General features: G+C 49.1%; 6 protein-coding genes across 6 annotated transcripts; 4 read left to right on the plus strand and 2 right to left on the minus strand.

Annotated features, from left to right (window-relative positions):
* Positions 1–7,726: 7,726 nt before the first annotated feature.
* Positions 7,727–9,941, plus strand: N7473_001111 (uncharacterized protein; the record flags this gene model as incomplete). The annotated part of the gene is made up of 10 exons (XM_057147051.1): positions 7,727–7,830; positions 7,879–8,229; positions 8,291–8,433; positions 8,481–8,693; positions 8,745–8,853; positions 8,918–9,069; positions 9,129–9,233; positions 9,285–9,381; positions 9,445–9,599; positions 9,676–9,941. The coding sequence occupies 10 exons, from the start codon at positions 7,727–7,729 to the stop codon at positions 9,939–9,941; spliced, it is 1,695 nt and encodes a 564-aa protein (XP_057014937.1).
* A 680-nt stretch (positions 9,942–10,621) lies between these two features.
* On the plus strand, positions 10,622–12,069 carry N7473_001112 (uncharacterized protein; the record flags this gene model as incomplete). Its single annotated transcript, XM_057147052.1, has 3 exons — positions 10,622–11,041; positions 11,095–11,232; positions 11,287–12,069. The coding sequence occupies 3 exons, from the start codon at positions 10,622–10,624 to the stop codon at positions 12,067–12,069; spliced, it is 1,341 nt and encodes a 446-aa protein (XP_057014938.1).
* Positions 12,070–12,266: 197 nt separating this feature from the next.
* N7473_001113 (acetate uptake transporter family protein) lies at positions 12,267–13,219 on the minus strand (the record flags this gene model as incomplete). Its single annotated transcript, XM_057147053.1, has 3 exons — positions 12,267–12,593; positions 12,646–12,820; positions 12,876–13,219. 3 exons carry the CDS (start codon positions 13,217–13,219, stop codon positions 12,267–12,269), a joined length of 846 nt encoding a protein of 281 aa, XP_057014939.1.
* Positions 13,220–14,287: 1,068 nt separating this feature from the next.
* On the minus strand, positions 14,288–17,781 carry N7473_001114 (tetratricopeptide repeat protein; the record flags this gene model as incomplete). The annotated part of the gene is made up of 6 exons (XM_057147054.1): positions 14,288–15,165; positions 15,221–15,439; positions 15,495–16,308; positions 16,378–17,407; positions 17,464–17,584; positions 17,631–17,781. 6 exons carry the CDS (start codon positions 17,779–17,781, stop codon positions 14,288–14,290), a joined length of 3,213 nt encoding a protein of 1,070 aa, XP_057014940.1.
* Positions 17,782–18,742: 961 nt separating this feature from the next.
* On the plus strand, positions 18,743–20,714 carry N7473_001115 (RNA-binding protein VTS1; the record flags this gene model as incomplete). The annotated part of the gene is made up of 3 exons (XM_057147055.1): positions 18,743–19,247; positions 19,330–20,585; positions 20,658–20,714. 3 exons carry the CDS (start codon positions 18,743–18,745, stop codon positions 20,712–20,714), a joined length of 1,818 nt encoding a protein of 605 aa, XP_057014941.1.
* A 487-nt stretch (positions 20,715–21,201) lies between these two features.
* On the plus strand, positions 21,202–22,120 carry N7473_001116 (EMC6 family protein; the record flags this gene model as incomplete). Its single annotated transcript, XM_057147056.1, has 3 exons — positions 21,202–21,309; positions 21,504–21,590; positions 21,743–22,120. 3 exons carry the CDS (start codon positions 21,202–21,204, stop codon positions 22,118–22,120), a joined length of 573 nt encoding a protein of 190 aa, XP_057014942.1.
* Positions 22,121–22,856: the final 736 nt, after the last annotated feature.

The raw sequence follows: 22,856 nt of genomic DNA on the forward strand, positions 1-22,856 counted from the left end.
GATGATGGTTCCTGCGCCCTGATACTCTCCAGAAACTACTCCGTACAGCCCCCAACGAGGATCATTTTTCTATTTTAATAATAGCAAATGCTTTGTGAGTTTGGGGGTCCTTTATTCTCTTTGTATGTATTTTCTTTATGGTAATATTTCAATTTCATTTTTCCATGCTCGTCTCGCTGTCAGTGCCATACTGGTAGGGTTTCATTCGTTGCTCTCCATGAAACCGGGTGGAGTGTAATGACTACTCCCGTATTCTGGTGTGGTGAGTTGCTGGTTGTCTGGTTGTTGGTCCGCTGGTGGTTGCCGCTGTTCTTAGTACTATGAGGCATTTTGTGCCGGCTAATCCTCTTCAGGGCATCCACGCTAGTAGATCCGACCGAAACAGGGCTCAAGTCCACAGATGACAGAGCGATAGTAATACAATGTAGTAATCCTATTACTACCACCCTACTGTCTATATTGCGTATCGTAAGAAATGAAGAACTACTTCTAGAGAAAATTCTCAATATGTAGTTGCCGTTCATATAATTGATATTCTTCAGTCTCCTCTATCTCCATCATTCCAACTAGAACACGTTGCTCGATGCGGTCTCGCCCTGCTCCAGGAATGTTGCTTCAAGCATCTCGAATCACCAGAAAAGCAATGGGCGCAAGGAGAATTTACTGAATTCAGCGGCCACGAGGCGCGGCCGTACCCGTACCGTCATCCGACGTCACTGGCGCTAATTCTGGTGCCGATCGGCGGTATTGTTTCGTAATCAAGCCAACCCAACTCGGTAATTACCCTCCCTAACCCCCCAAAAGCGGCCGTGTGCCTGTGCCTGAACCCTCTCGTCAAGAGTTCGGCTCCAGTAAAATGACCACCAAACCCTAGCCCACAAACTAACTGAGTCCACACCTACGTACGGACTATACTACTGTATGTATATCCCTAGTCCACCCGATGCTGAACTTAGTCAATAAAACCTACGGGATCTCCAACTTAACTAGTCTGCCTGTTTCTCCAAACTAAAACTATAAACGCGCTCTGCGCGCTTCATGCTGCGGTTTCGGTCTACTGGTCTCGCAGTTCTTGGCGGGGTTGAATTGGTTCATATCAATTACCACCCATTATCATTTTCACCTGGCCCTTGCTCCTCGATGCGGACACCTCTGACGTAACTTACATTGACCTGACTGTGACTCGTGAGGGTTACGGAGAACACTACGGAGTATTGTTGATCGATCGGAAGGGGGGAGTTCGGACCTCTTCCGACAGAAATTAGCCGACGAGTAGTACGTGCATTATGGTTCAACATTATATTATTTCTGTTGACATTGACAGTCCTATGATTATTATGAAACAAGATGATTCCATGGAACAATCATGAGAAAAATACTTCCAATATAAAAGTATCAAATGCTAATCAAAGGAGTTTCGTATCCTGTACTGTACTCTGACATGTAAATTGGTCCCCACTGTATAGCAGTGTACACATCCCCCAGGACACACTGTCTTGGCCCTGCTCCGTGCCGGGCGATCGGGCTTGGTATACATACGTCTCAGCGTCAGCCAAAAAACCACCCCCACCGTCATGATCCTCCGTGCATGTCATTCCAAAGCATGCCAAGTCCAAAGGTAGCGTCGGTATGGCGCCAAGAGCTATCCTGTCTGCAACCTGCGCCTGCCCAGCGAGCCAAATAAAATAATAATAGGCTGTTTCTGTTTCTGTTTCTGATTCTTTACTTAGTACCTAGTATGTACCTAAAGTATCCATAGTGATATGATTCTCGAAGGATCTTCGGGATAGTCGTCATCGGACGAGGCGATGCTTTAGGCAAACCTCACATCGTGCAGGTATACTCCTCTCTAGGTAGACAGATTCATGATTGATTTACTCTTCGGTCGCGTCGCGTGGATGATGATCGGTCTTCCACGTACTGTCGGTGTCCGATCTGCAGTGGAATATCCAGTGTATGCACCGCTGTACTACAGTAATGTACTTCGTATAGGAGGAGCAACTAGGAAAGGTGGATCAGTGCGTTGTGCCCTCGGCTCAATCTACCGACGTACTATATGTTATGGGATCTGTCAGCCATCTATTACAGATGACTGGATTGAATATATCGACATCATTGGCGCTTCTCGTAAAAGAAATGACCTCAATAGGCACCAATCGCCAAGCAGAGCAACGGGTTGACGAGGGCAACCCACCTTGGAGCAGGAGGAGCGGTCAGCCGCAATCGCAATTGCAATCAGAATCAGCCCCGGCGGCGTCCGTACTGGAGAATTAATAATAATTACAATCTTGCCATCTCAGTCAGCATCTCCATAGGTACCTAAACATATGGATGTATACCCAAGGACTCTACAGTAGTGTACACCGGACTTAGGTAGCGACATAGATACCGTAAAAGTACATGGATCGGTAGTTCGGCAATGTCCCCGAGCAACGTAGATGCGCACAAAATACCTTACGCTTTGATGCGTCTCTCCTACCATGTACGTGCAGGGAAACCAACTAGTGAAGATGAAGCTGACAAGTAACATGTAATCCCCAGATGAAACTGGCGTTCAGATCTTGACAAGCTTCTCGAATCCGAGGAGATCACCCCCACATTGCACCTGGACGAGCAGGCGTGATCCCTGTCGCTCTCGCGAGTCCTCAGTGGACCGCGCAGATTTGCCCACGAACCGGTCAGTAGTCAGCGTGAGTTTCTGAGTTTCTCAGTCGTGTTTGGAATACCGGGCGAAGCTTGTTGCCAACGAAACGGCGGTGCAGGGACTTCTATGTACATACTGTTAAGATCGTCCGGTGGGTGGTGGGGACTCGGTAAAGTTAGAGGTGCAGGAGTCGACTTGTTAAAGGGAGATTTTCTCCGATCGGCGAGAAAGTTTGGCGAGGGAGGGTGGGAAGGTCTTGATGGGACGCTGCTGGGGCTCGTTACTGGCTGGTTACAGATGTTTTTTTGGGGCACGAGATCGGTTTGATCGGCCATCCTGCCTTTTTGTTGTTGTCTCGTATTATGTACGATGTACTCCGTATGATATTTCGAGAAAGATGCACTTGCCTTCTGTTTGGCTAATAATCAATCTTTCAATTCGCAAGCTAATCCTTCCTCGGCGCGTACTGGGGAAGAACTAAAGTGGCAATGTACACATGCAAGTATACTTTGAGTATACGTGGAGTGCCAGCCACAGAGGACTTTTCTCCGCTGTACGCGGCGGTTTAATCGTACTTAGAAACAGAGATGCAATCCTGTGCCCCCACCCAAGACTAGGAGAACAACATCCCAGTCCAATCATTCGATGCAATCGACGCCTGTGAGATTGAAATTGAACAGAACAGAGGGCCCCAATTCTCTGTAACCGCCCCCCTCACAATACCCAGTACTAATTACAAAACACTTCAAGACTCACGATCCAAGTCACCAATCCAAGCGGCGACCTAATCCACAATAGTCCGGAGGGGCCAAGATAATTATCCCGTTCATAGCGGGACAGCGTTGCGCTCGTGGCACCAGACGAGACGGGTGTTTGGTTGGAGCCCGTGAAGAATGAAACCGGACATTTGATGAAAGACTGAAGATTGAGACATTCCTGCGATCTGATTTGATCCTGTCTTCCTTATGCTACACAATCTATGGATTACACTACCTTTCTCCCAGCCGATCTCCCATCTCATTCAGGAGATTCTCCGTCGGGTATTGGTATTTGATTCAAGATCTATTGTACTGTACTACTGGACGGGCAATAAGGTGTGAACTGTGCAGGTGGAGTCCGAACTAAGGCCAAGAGCTGGCACGAGCGTGGACGATAATAGCGCAAAAGCACCGCACCAGGCAAGAGAACTAACCCTTCGAGCCCTAGGTGATGGAGCCGGGCGAAGGATGTGTTGTACAATAATGTGCATACACTCGACATGAAGCACTTGTTGACCGGAGCACAATCGGGGGAAGTGGAGACATCGTAGTATATCGAATTGCATGCCAGCAACCCTCGCAACGCTCGGAGAAGTGGAAGAAGAGTATGGGCGCGAAACGAGTCAGAAAAACAAACAATGCGAACCACAGCTGGGGTAGACTGGCTTGACGAGGCTAACCAGTTAATATCCTGGGGAAAGCGAGTCTTGCGGATGTTGGAAGTGGTACACAGTTTAACTAACTTCACGATGTTTATTTCATTCAGCTAAATTACTTTACTATCCCGAAGGATCTCCTACATTAGTACGCAGGAGATGGCTGGCGTCGTAGCAAAAATACTGCATTGTATGAGGCATTTTGGTCCGCTCTCCACCGACCATCTACGACGTGAACCGGAAATAGTTAAGCCACGACGGCTCAAAATGAGGGGGAGAGTCTTTTGACAGCGGCTGTCCCGCTTGGCTTGGCTTTGGCGATTTTGGTGCTTCATTGAACCCCTCTTTTGACGTTTCTTTTGCAGGGCTAAGCTTGTCTCTATTTTTTTCTCCTCTCGTGAGAAAATGTTTGTTTGCTACGCGGGGTCATCAACACCTCAATTGAGCATGTTGGCAGTGAAATTTATTCCCCGAGTGGTCAATCCCTCTCGTGCATGCCGAATTGCCTTTTGTCTTCGACAATGCCAGCACAAGTGCCGGGGGGCCAGACAGACACCTGGATGAACCTGCCATTTCGGTATACGACCAGAAATCCCGCCAGTATATTCAGGTTGGGTGTAGATGCCCATGCTCTATCCCTGCCATGTCTGGCCTAATGTCTGACTATCGTGGAAACTAACCTGAAAGACCAGGGCATAAAGTTTTTCTTCTTCTGCAAAAGACAACTCTGACAACGTCCCTAGCAGGTGCATTGCATGGAAGGATTGCATGAATAGTCCTGGATCTCCTTCTCGATGCCCGAAGCACCTCAAGTCCTGACTTCCACTTGCTTATGCCTAGGGAATGTCATCCTCGGGCATCTAATGGCCGTCCTGACAGAATTTCTCCTCAATGCCCTCCTCAATCCACCTTGTACGGGGTATACCGTATGTACTGTACAGTCAAGTATGATCATACGACTGCCCTGTGGCTCAGGGCCAGGAACGTGCCCAAAACACGCCTCATCAATGAGAGATCAACACCACAGAGACTATCGAACTCAATAACACTTGAAATCGCCAAGAATGTCTACGAAACATCACACCTCATCCATGCACAGATCAGTCTTGGATGCCAGCAAAGCATCTCCGACACCCCGACTCAGTGAGACCTTCGGTCATTCACTCGACGCGACCTCCAGCCCGTACGCTTTCCACGGGAATGCTTGGCGACAATAATTGAAATTCCAGCCCGCCAAGACCTGGGCAAGGCCCTCGCGCATCTTCAGAATGCGACCGGTGTTACGCGGACTCCGACGAGCCTTCGAGACAAGCAGAACAACAATGTATTCACGACGGAGGAACACAATCGCAGCCAAGACCAAGTCAGGGGGGTGGACGGCTGAACGCCAATCTCCCCTGAAGAAGCAATAACAAAGACCCCACAGATCTAAATCTGGGGGCAGTGGAGTGGACTCACACGAACAGGCGGACTCCTCATCCCCCCTTTCTCAATGTTGCTGACCTAGGTCTTGGCAATGTTTCTGCAAGAGAAGGTTCAGAAGATAGAGATCTCCCTCGCACCTGTCCCTGCTGACGACTGACCTTCGTATAGTTTCATTGCAGGGGAACACCGTCCGCTGGGCGCCAAGACATACGCTGCCTCTGCAATGCCTGCATCTGATCTCAAAAAGGGAGCAACAACTTGGCCGTCTGGAGCCTGACAAGTTGTCATTTGGCAATGGCCTGCGCCAAGGGCGATCACGGCGATCCTGCTGATTCCCAAGTGTGCATGAAAGGGAGGGCTTGGCGGTCTCTCTGGGCGACGAACTATTGTTTTTGCCAATGCCAAGCCGTCGCACGGCGTGATAAATACTGCTGGTCCAGTTTGTTACAACTTACAGTGGCAGTGTCGAGAATGATACTTTGTCCAGCCCGAGATGAACGCCCCGGGATCGACCGGCTACAGGGCTTGGCCATGCACAATGAGTGTTCGGTCGGGCCGATCGGGGGTTGGTTCATAACTCGGTGAGTCGGGAGTAACTGAGTTGAGTGCACTTAGTGCAGTGCTCGTGCAGATGTTTCTGCTCGGCCGCCTCGGATGTCGAGTTTGCAGAAAAGGAATGGTTTGACGAAAATTCCTGCAAGTATATTCTGAGGTGCTACGGTATAGATCCAACACTTGACCTACCGCATGCTGAGATTGAGATGTTGCTGCGCCTTGCGCCCAAAAAGCCAAGTAGACATTTGGAGGCAGTAGGAAGGATAAACAAGGCTCATTATAGCGGCCCGCTACCTTACAGTTACAAAGTACACTCTACTGCCGTAAAACCTTGAGACGGTAAATTGAAGCCCAGGTTTTGCTCCCTTCCAACTGAAGCTGCTCACTGTGGATAGAAGTCTGTAACGTATGTTTATAGCCACGGCTACATACACTGCCTTCACTTATGTTATCTCAAGCTTTTCAGAACCTGTAAAAAGGCTCTTGAAATAATAAGTATTCACCAATCGTAAAACGTTCACGCAGTCATGACACTCATGCTGCCCCTTTCTAATAATCGGCTCCTAGCCTTTTCGAATTTTGGGCAGGGATATGATTCACATTAGCTGCTTGTCCATGATTTCCAGTAACAGTGACCTGAAAAGGCAGCCTTGGCCTCTTGTCGACGCAGTTACAGGGAGTCTCAGCCCCAGGTTTTGATTCCCATATTTGCTCTTCTGCATAGATTGGCTCTCAATGGATTCTTTGAACCTTGGAAATACAGCTCAATTTTGCCTAGCGGGCCTTTGCCTCTTTTGGCCATGTCTGAACCTGGACATTATGAAAGTTGATAAAGAGTCATATAACTCAGGCTCTCTACTCGAAAGTGATACACTAATATGATCTACATGATTTATTGCCTACAAGCAAGAGGTTAGCAAAGGCTATGCTTCATCAGATCTTTGTTTTTATTTTATAGACCACGCTGGGTTAACGAGAAAGTTGAACCAAGCTATCAACCAGTCAAGTTTTTCAGCTTCCTTTACATACAAGTCTATTTACTGGGCATCCTTTAGTGTAGGGCTTGAGGCTCGAATATTGAGTACTTGGTCGAAGACAACAATGTTTTATTTCCAGCACTTCATCAGACATCTTAAAAGTTGCTAACAGTCAGCCAAAGATGCTAAATGCCAAATTTAGCTGTATACGACCCGAGTGGAATCCCACGACGCTAAATTTACCCCTCCAACGAGCCGCGAATACGAGGTCACTTGTGACAACCTGAGGGGCTAATCAAACTTCCTTAGGTAGACTCAAAATTTTAGACGCAATTTGTCGTCTCTTAATTTCTCATCCACCATAGTCCATAGGCATCGCCAGGTCTCACAAACAGTGTAATGGATCCCCTTTCCATCTCGGCCTCGGTGGCTGGCCTCATCACAATATCGACCCAAATCCTAAGCCTCGTCGGTGCGATCAAGTCCAAAAACAACAAAGGGCTGGAATCTCTTTCACGCGAAGTTGTAGCTGTCCGTGGAATTCTTTGTCAGATTCAGCAAATTATTCAGTTCCAATCCACAAAGCCAACGAAGAGTGCAGAATGGTTGGAATCGCTCAATACCACACTGGACAATTGCGGGGACACATATCTCACACTGCAAAAGGAATTGCAGGGGCTGCAATCAACCTCGAAGCTTGATTCACTGAAGATGAAAGTGAAGTGGACACTAAAAGAGAATGATATCCAGGATAGGTTGAGAAGTCTGGAAAGCTACAAGCTTTCCTTAGATCTACTGCTTTCTGTGCAGACCAGGTATGTCTCTGCGGGTGGTTAGGCTGATCTATGCTCACTGTGTTCTAGCACGACTACGACGAATATTGAGGAGATACTCGTCCAGGTTCAGAAGAAGCTGTCGCTGAAACCCGCAGAAACTGCTGCTGTGAAAACGCCTCTCTCGTGGCGAAAGAAGCTAGCAGGATTCGACTCAGGTCCGGTAGATGAGAAAAAGACAGATGATTCCGGGGCCGTCTCTCCTACACTTGGGAGCAGTGCCAGCTCTGTGACTCTGGGCACTGACTCTGACACGTCTCATATAATCCCCGGTCCGAAGACGGCTGGCTGGGAAGAACCCGGATTTTACGGTATTAGTCGAGACGAAGGCCAACTAGCTCCTGATCTCAATAGCCCGGATTTGACTTCTGTCTGTGAAATGTAAGTTCTAACATAGCTATGCTGTTAGAATTCATAGTTCATACTAACAGTTCCACTGTAGAAAAATTGGGAAACAGAAAATCAGTCTGGTTTGCGGCTGGGACGAGCCATCCAAGGCCAATCAATCAGTCAGGCCAATGCATGTACATCTCTTATTCAAGGGACCAACGGCGGGAGATCTGTATTTCATGCAGTTGACAGATTGTGAGTGAGCTGATATCTTTTGAAGGATAAAGACTAATATGCCTTAGCATTGGCGATGATCACTCTGAATCGCTTTTTCGTCCCGGTAGGAAGATCGAGTCTCATAATAGCGCGATGTGATATGAAAGACATCCCGTGTTCTCTCGATGATCTCTCGGCACAAGAGTCCCCGGAAGATTATCACCTTGCACTGGGAACGTATGCTCTCAGGTCAACCGCGAAAGCTGAACAGGTGCTGGTGAATTTTGAAAACTCTCGCGGTATGCCTAATCGCCTGGTTTCTAAACTTGGTAATATGCTCACGATAACAGATCGCGAGGAATTTTTGGGACATATGTACGCTGCTCGATACTTGCAGCGCATGGAGCTTGCATTTGGGATACCCAATAAGCTTTACCATGACTCGAAGACTGGAAAAAGGTAATGTATAGTGAAGATACTCAATGCGGCGAAAGATGATCAAGGCACTGACAGCCCGAGACAGAAACCAGCATGTTCAAGTAGGATATGCAGATGGCACGGAAAAGTCCTACATTTACCCTTGTCTTTCGGTCGAATACAGTCTGGAAGATCGAGCTCCCCGACTCACATGCAAAACAAAGCCAATCGATGAGGTAGGGATCTTTCATGAGGATTGTAAGTGGCGGGTCTGGCTTCCTTGGTCCAGATTGGACATGAGAGCTGACACAGTCCAGTACCGAGCCTCGATATTCAAATAGTAGGAAGCGAGACCATCGTGTGTAATGCCCCAGATGGAAACAAAGTCCGGACAATCTCGATGACTTTTGGATCCCTGAATGGTATGAATTGCATGTCGATACACTTCGTCGGAGTTACTGACTTCGTCACAGAGGTTCTGCAGATGTACAACCGCCTTCAGGATATCGTGCGGGAGTGGACCGTGTTGAGCACGAAGAAAATTGGCGAATATGAGGTCAAGAAGGAATGGTAAGAGGCCTTTAGCATGATCTTGAACCGTCTGAACCACACCTCTAATGCATTACCATGCAGGAAAGTCAACAAGCTCGAGTTCTGGGAGGGATCCAAAGCTCCCGGAGACCCATTCCATAATGTCATTGTGGTTGCCAAAACAGATCGCCCCCTCAAAAGGATGATGATGGAGGTCTACGATGCGGAGCGAACCCAAAAGCTGGCATCTTTCTTTGGTATGTGACGGTGCAGGATTATCCCTACCCGATATTATCTTCGGTTTCCTCCCGGAACTTTGCTTACGGCTCATAGTCATGACATCTTCTATTCTCTTCTATAAGCACCATATGCGGGCATCGTCACCCGACTTCTTCAAGGCGCCCATTTTCCAGACCGGTTTTTGGGACCTCAGAAATGGCGGTGATACCACGGCGGAGAACTTCCAGACAGGCCAGGTCAGAATGAACGGCCAAGGCGAGAAGCAGCTATGCGATGAGCTGGAGGACTTTGTAGAGACAATGATGGATGATAGCCAGGATGCTCAGAGGAAATTTATGACTGGAATTAACCAGATGTGAGGTAGAGACTATGTGAACGCTCATTCGAACGGGGCCATGGAGCACATAGTTGATTGCCTTGTCTTAGCTCAGAATCCATGGTAATGAAGTTTTCCAAAATTTTGCATTTTTCGTCTCGTAAGGTCTACTTACTCCTCACTCTTATTGATCCTGGATCTCAAAGTAGCTGCTGCATAGTGATCATGAATGAGCTGGAAGATAACTGATGCCTGTATTACGAGGCTGTAAAAGCCCAATTTTGGGGCAGACAAAGCACGTGTGATACGGTAAAATACAGTAAAATACGCAAGCTTATTAACTGGGCCCCTAAACCGCGAGTCACGACATGCAGCGCGCATTTGGACTGTGAAACAAACCAAACTGTTGAAAGCTGAAAACATCGCTCATGAGGCATTGTAGCCTAGCTGCTCTCTTGTGTTGTCATCACAGACACATACACTCATAATGGGTGGGGCGCCCTGGAGATCAAATGGTTGCAATACTTGCAGAAGGAGGAAAGTCAAGGTATGACGATTGCGACCTTCAGGCAAGCAATAGCGGGACCCTGATTTGAGCAGTGCGATCTACAACACCCTTTGTGTGCAAGATGCCTCCGCGGAGGCCATAAATGCGAGGGGTACTCTCGACCTCCGAAATTCATAGTCCACACATTTGCCGACGAAGACCAGGAATCGAAAAGCATGTTCATGCGGTTTCAATCTACACCAACTTCAAACAATCCTCCCCAGCCAACAAAGACGCCAAGTATTGCCGTTATCAACGTGAATGCTCAGATCCGCTGCCAACTTTTCTCATTGTTCATTGACTCGTACTATCCATCTTCACCAACGGGTCAAGTCTCATATAGATTCAGGGATGCGTCGAATTTGCTCGAAGCCTTCCCGTCTATGTTGAACGGCAAGAATAGCCAGTTACTGGACAGGGCGACATCAGCACTTGCGTCTGTCTTTGTCGGCAAGAAGTTTGAGAATAACCAGATGATTCATCATGGTGTCGAACTGTACAGCCAGGCAATACATTCCTTCTCCCGTTTAATCTCACACCAGGGACTACCTGTTCGAGAGGTTCTTTGTGCTAATGTTATTTTCCAGTATTTCGAGGTTGGTTCAAGCCTACTACTCTTGGATTCCGCCTTGTCTTCTAACATAAACAGGTGATAAACTCCACATCAGGCTTCTCTGGGTGGATGGCACATATGCAAGGCGCCAATGCCGTCGTCGCTCAACATGAAAAATCATTAGAGAGGGATCAGGTATCCATCATGTTATTCCGTCAACTAAAACTATCAAATGTTGGCAGCCTACCGCCCTATCTTTTTGCCACCATTTGCTCACTTTATATCTAGATCTTTCACGCCATCGGAAAATCACGATCTGCACTCTACTTCTGCCCGATGTGGCAATCTTTAACATCATGTACCGACAGCCGTGGCTGGGCCGATCCAGTCGATGAAATTATCGACATCCTCATGAGCTGTACCCTGTTCTTCGAATATATTGACAACACACGCTCTGACTATGACACAAGGCAGTTGATGAAACTGTGCAATCAATTAAAACGGCAAACCGAGTCATGGTACACAAGGCTAAAATCCACATCGCCGAGTCCATTGTATAGGGCCATCCCTAACAAAGCCGACATTCCGAGATCCCCTGTGACAAAGTCACTCTTCCCCGAAACATATCATTTTGCTTCTATTGAAATAGCAGAAGCACATATGCTATATTGGGCTGCCTCACTTGTCATCTATACCCTCTTCCAAGAGATCGAGCGTCGAGAGGAATCTTCTAATGCCGTCTTCGTTGAATCCCAAAGTTCACATCTCATCCCTATCTTCGACCAAAGCGAGCCTGGTTCATACAAGAAGCAGGCCGAACTCTATACCGACCAGATCTGCCGTGGCGTGGGGTACTTTGTTCAACCACACATGCATATTCTAGGTGGGCATAATCTGCTCTTCCCCGTGTCTATGGCCGCTCAATTCTTCTATCGCAATGATATTCACGATCGCTACCTGTGGTGTCAAGAAGTCTTTGCTTCCCTTGAGTCGCTCGGGTTGGGACTAGCCCATGTCTTACAAGGAACACCCTGGTCGAAGTATAAGTCAGGAAGTGGTTTGCAATCTTAATGTTCTATATAGAGTGATAATATGAAATCTCTTAGGATGGATATACTCTTGTTTCAACTTAGATGGGTGAAAACTATGCCTATTCAAATGAATACCAATCTCTCATTCCGGATGTAATTGCCATTCAGATACCCTAGCTATCAATTTGTTTCTGGGGTAAGGAAAGAAAGAATATGCACTCAACCTGGAGAAATCTCTCAAGCAGCCCCACTTGCGGTCTTTCTCAGTCTCGCGCTCCGCCCCTTCTCAGACCACGGGAAATGAACGACGGGAACAACAAAGAAGCTATTGCTATTATCAGCAATACCTGCAAAGGCATTGTACCAAGCCAGGAAAGCCCCTAGGAAAGCTAGAAGCCCACCTGCCTTCATGAGACCTTCATTTGGCAGTTCTTGCGCAGTCGGGAAAAAGTAGGATAAGGCGATGAGAAGAATAGCAATGTCGACCACGAAGAAGAGAGAGAAGAATGCCACAGTGGATTTGACTGTGCAAAGCATGATCATGAACGTGAAGATAAACCACGCCTATCTTTGTTAGCTGGTCAACTCTAGTAGGAGAGAGAGTACAAGTACATACCATGAGATATAAGCCGAAGGCATTGTAAAACATGATAGGTGAACCACTATCAGCTTCTTCAAGAGCACCAATGATTCCAAATCCGCCAGGGATAAAAGTGATTGCGATTGATATCCAGAAACCACCGTAAGAGGATAGTACAGTCGCACCAAAAGTGTTTCCGGCAGCCATTTCCCTATCGGAGAATATTAGCCTTCGTATCACCAAGTCCATGGTCCTACATGACATACCACATTCCAGAAAGTAGCTGGACCAGTCCACCGTAAGCCAAGGCCGGCCCAACAATGAAATTTGGCTTATTGAGGCCCTTGACATTCATTTGAATACATCCCAGCATGAAGGTCGTCAAAGCAAAACCGCACAACCCAAGTGGCGCAGGATTGGCGATCTTCCTGTCTTTCACTGGTCTGTACAGACCGGGTTGGAATTCACCCCCGAAAGCGGGCAGGCGGCTTTCAGCAGTGTTTATATGGGCTAATGGGCCATAGCGGCCGACTTCAATGTCATCGGTGTTGGAATCAGAGGAAGACATGTTGTTTCCAACCTTGGTGTTGGGATTGTTGTCGTAAGTCATGATTGAATTCGGGTGTCTAGCAAAGTTGGAGAGAAAATTGGAATTGAGATAAAAAGAATAGGAGGATCACCCCTAGAAGAACGTCTGGAAACTATTCCAAAGAAGCTATCTTACAGTAAAGTCGACTCCGCGTCCTCCTTATATAAACAACATTCTGAGCTCAACCTGTGCAATCTATGACGATTCAATGCCAAGCGGCAGTTATTGTCGGGAACTCCCCCGAGAAAGACTTTGACCAATAAAAGTCTAGAAAATGGTGAGTAGAGTGAAGTAGGCCCTAATAATTGAAAAGCAGAGTTTCGCGTGAAACCAAAGCTCCATCGGTCCGTCGGTCCGCACACGAGTCCCCTACATAACATTCCTTGAATACCCTTCCCCCCGCCCGAGAAATTGGCAAGCTAAGATCTGCAAATCTTGTGGCTGGCAGATCTCCTTCAAGCTTTAAGATGATGCGGGGAAACCCCGGATTGGACGATTCATTTTGGGGTACGCATGAATTAGAGTTATCTTGTGGAGATCGGAGCACAACTCGGCACCTCATTTCGCAGAGAAGCCTATTTGGTCCGAGTTTCAGAAAGTCTATGGATGCCGAAGCTGGAGCCGACTTCTGGATTGACCCAGTTTAGAGTGCTACTAATAATCTCGATTGATTGCGTGGAACCATTTGGCGCTGGTCAAGGGGCTATGGAAAGAGCGGTATGAGATTCCGCGGTTACAATTGAATTGATTGGTAGACACAATTCCCGTTTTTGGAGATACTAACAGGGTAGAAGACAGAGGTGGAACGCAGGAAGACCAGGCATGTGAAAAGGCAAGGAGATTCATGTCGCGCAAATTACTTTTGAAAGCCAACCCATCCCCGTGAGGAGAATTGCTTCCTGAATCGCTGTAGTGAAGTTGATGTTGCTTCCAAGTCAAGTAGTATTTCCGTATCTGGCAGGACATGCCCGAATTATGTCCGAAGTATTGCTCATTAGCAATGAGCTTTCGAAAAACGCCGTCTTCTATGCTATCCCAAGTAGAACTCCCCACCCGCTGAATAAATGAACAAGCGTAAATCCATCTCCATTAAATGACAAGCCACTTTTCCGTGACATCCTTAGCAGTACCCGCATCGCCACCGAGTACATGCAGGCATTGCAAAGCAAATGCAGCCTCGCGCGAGAAGTCCTCCACAAAGTTCTGGCCTGAAGTCACCGCAATACCGCTAGCCCCATTCATATCCACATCGGCGTCGTCCGTTGAGTCTTTGGATTGTTTCATGGCCTGCTGATGGATCTCTTCGCCAATTTGGAGGACTCGTTCATACCCCTCAACAGCCAAGTGAGACAGGTTGAGGCCGTGCCATACACGAGCAAAATTGAACTCCACTTCTTGACGCTCTTGCAGTGTAGCTCCGCGCTTCCCGCGGACACGGCGGTAGTCATGCATGAATGACAGACCCTGCATGATGAGATAATGTCGGTTATCACACTGTCGTTTATGGGAATGGTGAATGAAGCAGAGTGCAATGGAGAGAAGAACAACTGGGTTCTGATCATCGAGAGCGTAGGCGCGGAAAAAGTAGTTCAATGCTGGGTAGAAACTATTTCCCGAATAGAGAATGTGTCCGTAAAGCACAAGCAGAGCGATATCAAGCTCTGACGCTGGAATGTCCTTCCCATGCTCGTCTTTGGTGGAGAGAGCGGCACGTTCCCGCCAAACTGATTGCCGCGGCGGCTTGGGCTTGTCATCCGCATCTGGAAGGGTGAAGTCCATAGCCTTGATCTGGCGGAGCATAAATTTCATGCTCGGAGAGGAGTTGAAGAGGGACTTCCGAGGATTCCCAGCTAGGTGACTCAGCATCGAGAAGAGGCGATAGGTGTCTGTGACAAATTGATACTCCTTCACGAACCAACGAGCCTCGGTCGTGAGCGCGTCCTCATCCTGGGCTCGAAGCGCACACGCTATGATTGTATTAGCTTTGGAAGCACGAAATATTGCACGTGGAGAACAACTTACTGAACCAACAAACATGGATCATGCGAGATTTGCGCTTATCGTGAAACCAAACGCTAGCTGTCGCGGCACCTTCGAGGGCTTCGTAGGCTTCAATTGGCTCACCCTGATCGGTGATAGTGAGGGAATATTGGAGGAATAGGTCCAACCACATGTCAAATGAGATGCCGTGATATTCCGTTGGAATAGCACCTTGTAGTGGTTCCTCTTCGTCTTCGCCACCTGCACTTTGCCGTTAGTCCAATTCTAATCTCCAGTACCGAAGGAGGGGGCTCACCTCTCGACTTCTGCAAGCGCCCCGCGATTTCCTCCATTTCATTCAAAAAGACACTGTTCTTAGACCCGTTGGCCCTCCGTTGTGCTTGGCTGGAATAACCCTGGAATTCGGTCGTGCGTGCCATGGGGTAAAATATCCGATTTGATCGGAACTCGCGTAGCAAGGCATCAGCAATATCGAGCCAGTCCTCGGTAGCTTCGGCATTTCCGTCCTTAACTTTGGGCTCCAGTTGCTGCATCATTGCATAAAGGAACTTGATATCTTCTGTACGGGCAGCTTCACCTCGCCGTACAGCAGGCTCTTGTTCCCCAGAAACAGTCGCAGGCCATGGCTCCACTGGGCCAGGTTTAGGCGCAATAGGCCTGAGAGCCACAGGTTCAGACCTCCTAAATTCGGCAGCAAGCTGCTCCAGCCGAGCATCTTTTCTTCTCCGACGAGTCCTTGTTTCCTGTCGGCTGAGCAAGACAGCCTCATTTACATACTTGTATGCCTGATCAGGCATTCCGAGGCTGTCGTAGAGCTTTGCTAGCTGCGCGCGAGACTCTATGTTACTTGAGTCATGGTCGGCAACAGTGAGGTAGCAGCTTTCAGCATCCTCGATCTTGCCCAGTTGCATGCAACAATCGGCCATGGCCAGGAAGAAGCCGACGTCTGCATATTCCGCGGTCTGCTGAATGGGTTCATAGAAGCGAAGCGCTTCTTCAAGCAACCCAACATCTTTCAAGGCATCTGCAACTTCTCGGAAAAGATCACCATAGTCAAAGATACGAGCCCCCTCGGAGGTATCGTCCGGATTTAGGTATTCCAAATGATGCTAGAGCGCTCCGGTGTTAGTTTCGTAGATTTCCAATATCATTCATGGATGGTACTGCTTTGAACTCACCATAGCCTCTCCATGATGCTTGTCACCCATCCTCAATCGGAACATCCCCATTTTGACACGAAGCTCGAGAGGGAGCCCAAGTCCATAGCTATCTCGTGGCCAGTGACCAGGAATGTAACCGTCGGTCTTGATTCGGCGGGGTGAATCCTGAGAGTCCCATTCTCGGTCATCGTCCTCAAAATCCGCCCACATAATGTCATCCTTGCGACCCAAAATCCATCTAGAGAGCGTTTTGAGGTGATAGAGCCCTTCCCTGGGCCGGCTCACGTATCCAAAGAGCTCGGCATAGATGTTGATATCGGACCAGGAGAAATCTCGAACTCGGTCTGGGTCAAGCGATAGGAAATGGTTGACACTTTTTGACCAATGGGTGATAGCCCGGTCAACATCGTTGAGATCAATGAAGATCTCTGCTATGTGTCGAAGAGCTCGAGTGCTGTATGGTTTGTCGTTCAAAATACGCTCGTACTCACTAGCAGCCTTACCATTGTGTCCGAGTTCCCGATAGAGTGCTGCTCTCTGGAATCGGACATTGTAGTTTCCAGGTTGGATGTCAACGATACGGCTGTAGCAATAGATAACGTCGTTCAATGCACTCGCACGACTTTCACCAGCGCGCTCCAGAAGAAGGCGTGCAACCTTCATCCAAACGGTAGGGTCCTTTGGTCGGGTATGAGCACCATTCCAAAGCGCTTGCAAGGCTCGGGCATTATCCCCTTTTGCCAGCCAAATTTCCGACAATAGCGAATGAGCCGGGAACATTTCGGGGTTGATCTGAATTGCTTGGTTCACGAACTCATGAGCGCGGTCGTAATCACCATCGATGAAAGCGGAGGTGGCTTCTGAATGGAACATTTTGAACTCTGGTCCAGGATCCAGCGCTTTGCGTGGTCCTCGTTTGATACCCTTTCCACCTCGGGCACCATAACGGCCGGAAAAACGCCCTCCACCTCGACGACGGCGTCGTGCCACGGCGGAGTCATCAGAATCATCATCTTCAAAAGACTCGTCGTCGTCTTCTCCCTCCTCACTATGATGGTTGTCAATCCAAGAATGGACTTGAAGGATATATGGAGCAACGCATACCTTCCGCTTCCCTGCTGCGAAAACTCATAGTCGGACTCATCATCGTCCATACCGTCAGCAAATCCCTGGCCTTGACCCGGGGAGTCTTGACTATCCTCGGACAGATCCCCATCTTCTTGGACTGGGTTCCCAGGCGCGTTCTGAGAGAAAAAGATCTTGATACAAACGCGGGTCGATCACCGGGTCAGCAGGATTGCCCTGAGCGGCAACAGCATCATTCTCCCGCCACGGGTACTGAATGGTCTCGTCGATATCTGGGTACGTATATGGCTCTCCGGGAGGGGAGACATAGTCCATGGGATAATCAGGATCTGCCATGGCGATGACGATTCACGGGGTCTAGTGGACCATCCGCGCAGAGATTTTGAAAGGTGGCACAGGAATAATAAACCTTCACTAAGCTGTAGTGAGTGACAGCGACTGTAATGATTTTATCGTCTGGCAAGTCTCCAGAATGTCACTGATAGGCGACGTGCGTGAAGAACCAACGCGCTGGGACCGGGCCAGACCGTATAGTCAAGGCGCGGCACCGAGTCTCTCCAGGCGTTTCAGATGCAGCAGCCCTGCTTATTCATAGAAACAGCTCCACCAGGGGCGATACACTGGATGAATCAGAAAGGAAAGCGTCGAGTTGACAAGCAGTAGTCTTGATCAAAAGTCATTTAAGGACGGTGGACAAGGAATGCCGAGTTAACGTTTTCTTCATTCCCTCATTCCCGGAGTTTGCGTTGCAGAACCCCGTGACCCTGAAACAGAAAAGCCCTCTTCGGCGGCCGCACTTCTTCCTCCGTCCTTTTTCCACCATCCCCAACTTACAACTCTCTCTCACTCTCTCTCTCTCCTTCTCTCTTCTCCCCCTCTTCCTCCCTCCCCTCCTGTTTTTCCTTTCTTTTGGGTACTAGGCCTGGCTTGCTGTGTTTGACACACTATTGCCTTCCTGGTCCCTGACTTTCCTTCGTTCCAAGTCCCCTCTCCCGCCTAATATTTCGGATTCCCCCCAATCCACAACGTCTCCCAAAACTCGAGGTGCAGCCCACTGGCCTGGTCTGTGCCCGCCCAACTGTGGTCGCCTAGACTGGAGATTTTAGGCATCGCAGTCCTTTTTTGACATCATCGTGAATCTTCACGTCTGGGTCCATCAAGTTCTTTGATTCTAATCTTGTTACGCAAACTCAGCAGGTGCTGCAGGTGTTTTGCAGTAATCTTTTCCAACCCCCAAACTCCCACTGTATCTACTATTCACACTTGCAACTCCTCGCTTGTCCCACCCCGGTGAGCCATGGCCAACCATATCATCGGCAACCGCAACAGCACTCCGGAGGCCGCTCCGAATTCTTCCCTGCGTCCCCCGTCATCTGCCCGCAACCTCGGATCGCACCAGCTGCGGGCATCCGCCGATATGTCTGGGTTCCCTTCGCCGCTGTCCTCCCGCAGCATGCGTCCGTCCTCGGAGGTTTTCTTCAACCAACAATCTCAAGGTCAAAACTCAACGGAGGATGCCTTGGACCGGGCTGCTCAACAGTGGTTGGCGGATATCGATCAGTATGAGACAACCCTGGAAGAAATGGCCGCTGCCACTCTTGATCAGGACTTCAAGGATGAACTCAGCGCTATTGAGCAATGGTTCCGTGTTCTGAGCGAGGCGGAGCGGACAGCAGCTTTGTATGCGTTGCTGCAGCAGACCACCCAGGTGCAGATTCGTTTCTTCATCCAGGTACTGCAGCAAATGTCCCAGAGTCATCCTATGTCTGGCCTTCTTTCTCCGGCCAACTTTGGTGAGAAAGGTAATATGAACGCAATCAGATTTATCTGGCATCTCTATTCATCTTAAATAGCATACAACTAACACCCTCTTTTTCTTATCAGATGCCATGTCAAGCCGCTTAAGCGATGCAATGTCCAAACTCAATATGGACACCTCTCGGAATTCCCTGGGCCGGCCCCCGCCATCCCCGGGTGCGAAGCGCAACTCGGGTCTCGACTCCTCTACTATTAATGCCATGTTCCCGGATGCCGCGGCTGCTATCGCGAAGAAGAAAGCCGAGTTTACACAGCAGACCGGCAATGCCCCTCCATCAAACCGAAACAGTGCGGTCTTTGGAGACCGTACCTCGTTTGTCGCACCCACCATTTCCGCTCCGGACAATAGCTCGGACAATTTAGGCCAGCCTCCTGCTTCCCCATGGGGTCAGCGTGGTGGTCTCTCGGATACTCAGCCCCCGATTGCCCGGCCGAAGTCTTCTTCCGGACATCAACCCATGGGCCAGTTCAGCCAGTCTGGCATGCGTTCTCCTCTGCCCCAGACTGCCACGATCCCCGCGCCCGAGATCGACCCGCCATTGCTTTCGCCTTACAACGTTGGAAACCACAGCTGGGCATCGATGACCAACACCCCAATGACCGCGACCTTCGGGCAGAGCAATGGACCAAACTCCCAGGCTGACATGGTGGCTAACGCCACCGCGATGAAGCTGGCTGCTTTGTCCACTGTGAACAATCGTATTGCGCTGGATGATGCTCGCAAATACCGACGGGCCCGCTCCAACGATGGCCAGGGCAAGAACTCCGCGGCCAACCCGACTATCGCCCAGGGCTTGCACAGCCCCGGTCTGCACGGTTCGATGGCCAGTCAGCTACTCAACGCCCAGCAATTGGCGGCACTGCAGGCTCAGCAGCAAGCCGCCATGGCAGGACGACGATCTCGCCCTACCTCTCCCGGCATTGCCATGCAGGGTGGTGCTCTCGGTGCGATGAGCTTCACCTCGCCGCAGAACAACGGCTTCCTTGCTGCCTATGACCCGAACAATCCGCTGATGGGCAACGGACTAGGCTCATTGGGCATCGGACAATTCGGTCTGGGTGGTGAGGGCTACCTGTCCGACCACTCGGAGGTCACCCGTGGGCGATCGCCGCGCGGTCGTCGTGGCAGCTCGAAGCCGCCAGAGGACCCCACAGACCCGGCTCTTCTGAAGGACATCCCCAGCTGGCTGCGATCCCTTCGGCTGCACAAGTACACCGACAATCTGAAGGATCTCAAGTGGACGGAGCTGGTCGAGCTCGATGACAAGGCCCTGGAGGACCGTGGTGTCAACGCACTGGGTGCGAGAAACAAGATGCTGAAGGTAATTTTCCTTTCCATTCGTACGATGTTTCGTCGGGGTCAATTTCAGACAACTAATTCACTTCCAATCTAGGTCTTCGATCAGGTCCGAGAAGCCCGCGCAGAGGGCAAGCTCGAAAATCTTTCCTAAATATGATTCTGATTTTTGATTCAGAGTATGGCATGGGGCCTGGCTGGGGAATTCCCTTGCACGGCTCCGATCTTTCTGCCCAGCGATCACATCTGATTGTCATTTGCATCCCATCATGTGTGGATGTTTCATCTCTTCTCTTGATCGCACCTCCCCGGTTCTTTTCTTCTTCCTCCTTCTTTTTTTCCTTCTTCCATTTTTTTTCATTTCCTCTGCTTCATTCGTTCTGTGATCTTTTGTTCACCTTAATACGATGGATGTGAGATTCGACATGTATCAAACGCAGTGATGTCTTCAAGAAACGGCTTCATGATGAGGGGACACTTCGGGCTACTGAACATTGAAAATGGCTGGGCTAATCGTAGATATGAACATGATTTTTATTTTTGTGACTTGTTTCTGTATTCTGTATGTTTCTTTAAAGTAGACTATGGCTGTACTATGTTAAGCCTCCGGATACTGTAACTCCACGAAGCAGCAAATCCACATGGCCCGTGCACTTCTAGAAACCCGTGCCCGAACCTCCGAACCTCTGCGCAACATCGCCTCTCCTCTCCCCGCTGATGAATCTCATCCACTACGACTTGGTGGCTGGGTACGGAATCCAATCCATCGATCCATCGATCAATACCCAACAATCTCTTTTCAGATTGCAAATTGGCTCGGAATCTATAACCCCCTGAAGCAAATCACGCAAGCCCGCCCGCTGCTTCATCCCGCCAGCTAGCAGCTCAGAGCGTGAATTGCTGCGAATCCACCATCTAAAAGCCTCGAGCTAGATCATAAAAGAATCTTTCAAAATGGCACCAACAAAGCAGGAGCTCTCCCTGCTCATTAATCCCCCTCGTTCCCGAGGCTGTTCAGCATAACAACCGGGTACGTCTAACCAACCTTACCAACACCATCGGCCAATCTAATCTGCAACCACACCTCACTTCCTCCTCCTCTCCTCTTTACACTCTACAAAAACCACTCCTCCTCCAGTTCAATCAACTCAATTCAACCATCTAACTCCCAAATCCATACAGGTCCTATCATCCCTCCACTCCCTGACAGCTTTCCTCCTCGGCATCTCAGCCGGCATCCTCGCCCTCCAATCCACCGCCGGCTTCGCCTTCTACTTCACCGGCACAGTCCTCGTCTCCGCCCTCTTCCACGTCGTCATCCTAAAGCGCTCCGCCGGCGCCGGCGCCGGCGCGTTCTTCCCCGGCAGCAGTGGCGGCGAGATCGAGGGTCGTATTAATATGGAGGGCGGCGCGGTGCGCATGGAGAAGGCCGGGAAGCGTGGGGGGTATGTGTTGCGGAGCGGTGGGTGGAGGGATGTTTGGTTTGGTGGGGGTGTGGTTAGTGAGGCTTTGAGTGGGTTTGTGCTTGGGTGGGCTGGTGTGGGTGGTGTCTTGAGATAGGGGGTTTTATGGGTATTTTGTGTGATGGTTGAGTGGTGATGAGGATTGAAAAGGGGGGAATTGTGTGAATACAGTATCTATTAGGTGTCATTTCTTCTAGCCTGTTATTGCTTGGTACTGGGAGTGAGGATTGAATTATTCAGATAATTGGCCTTTTGCGATGGTCTGGAATAGATTCGTTGCCTTGTCAAGCTTCAAGTAGTGCTAAATGCATAATGATGGGTCAAATAACAAGCGTTGATGCTAACGAATGCCGGTTATGATCACGCTTGAGCAAAGGAAATGCAGGAAGTCAGAATCACCAATTCAATATCGAGTATCTCTTGAAAGCTGGAACGAAGATCATATGGTCCGAGGGCTGGCATAGCTATGTCTCCAAGTACAGTAGGAGCACAGACCAGGGAATCTAGAGACGTATAAAGGGTCTGTATGTGATTCAGCCTCCTCTTTCTGAAAGGATGTCTTTCTTAGTACTTCCAATCATGTCCCCAGGTACATATCGGTACATATCAGGCATAATCTTTCAATGCAGTCTTCAACAGGTGATTCGCATTATGATATCAAATCGTAATCTTCGCTGTACATTTTTACTGCAGTTCTCTGTTCTGAACGAACTACACTCTATAGTATATTATGAGATGATACGATGGAGGAAAGAATAGAGAGTCAAAAAGCGTTCTATAGATTCGAGGGTATCCCTAGCAAGTAATCCAAGCGGGCTCAAGCCCAAGCAAGA

The sequence above is a fragment of the Penicillium subrubescens genome (assembly GCF_028828155.1).
Source record: "Penicillium subrubescens strain IBT 31985 chromosome Unknown utg000001l_segment0_segment0, whole genome shotgun sequence".
In the NCBI taxonomy this organism is placed as follows: Eukaryota; Fungi; Ascomycota; class Eurotiomycetes; order Eurotiales; family Aspergillaceae; genus Penicillium; species Penicillium subrubescens.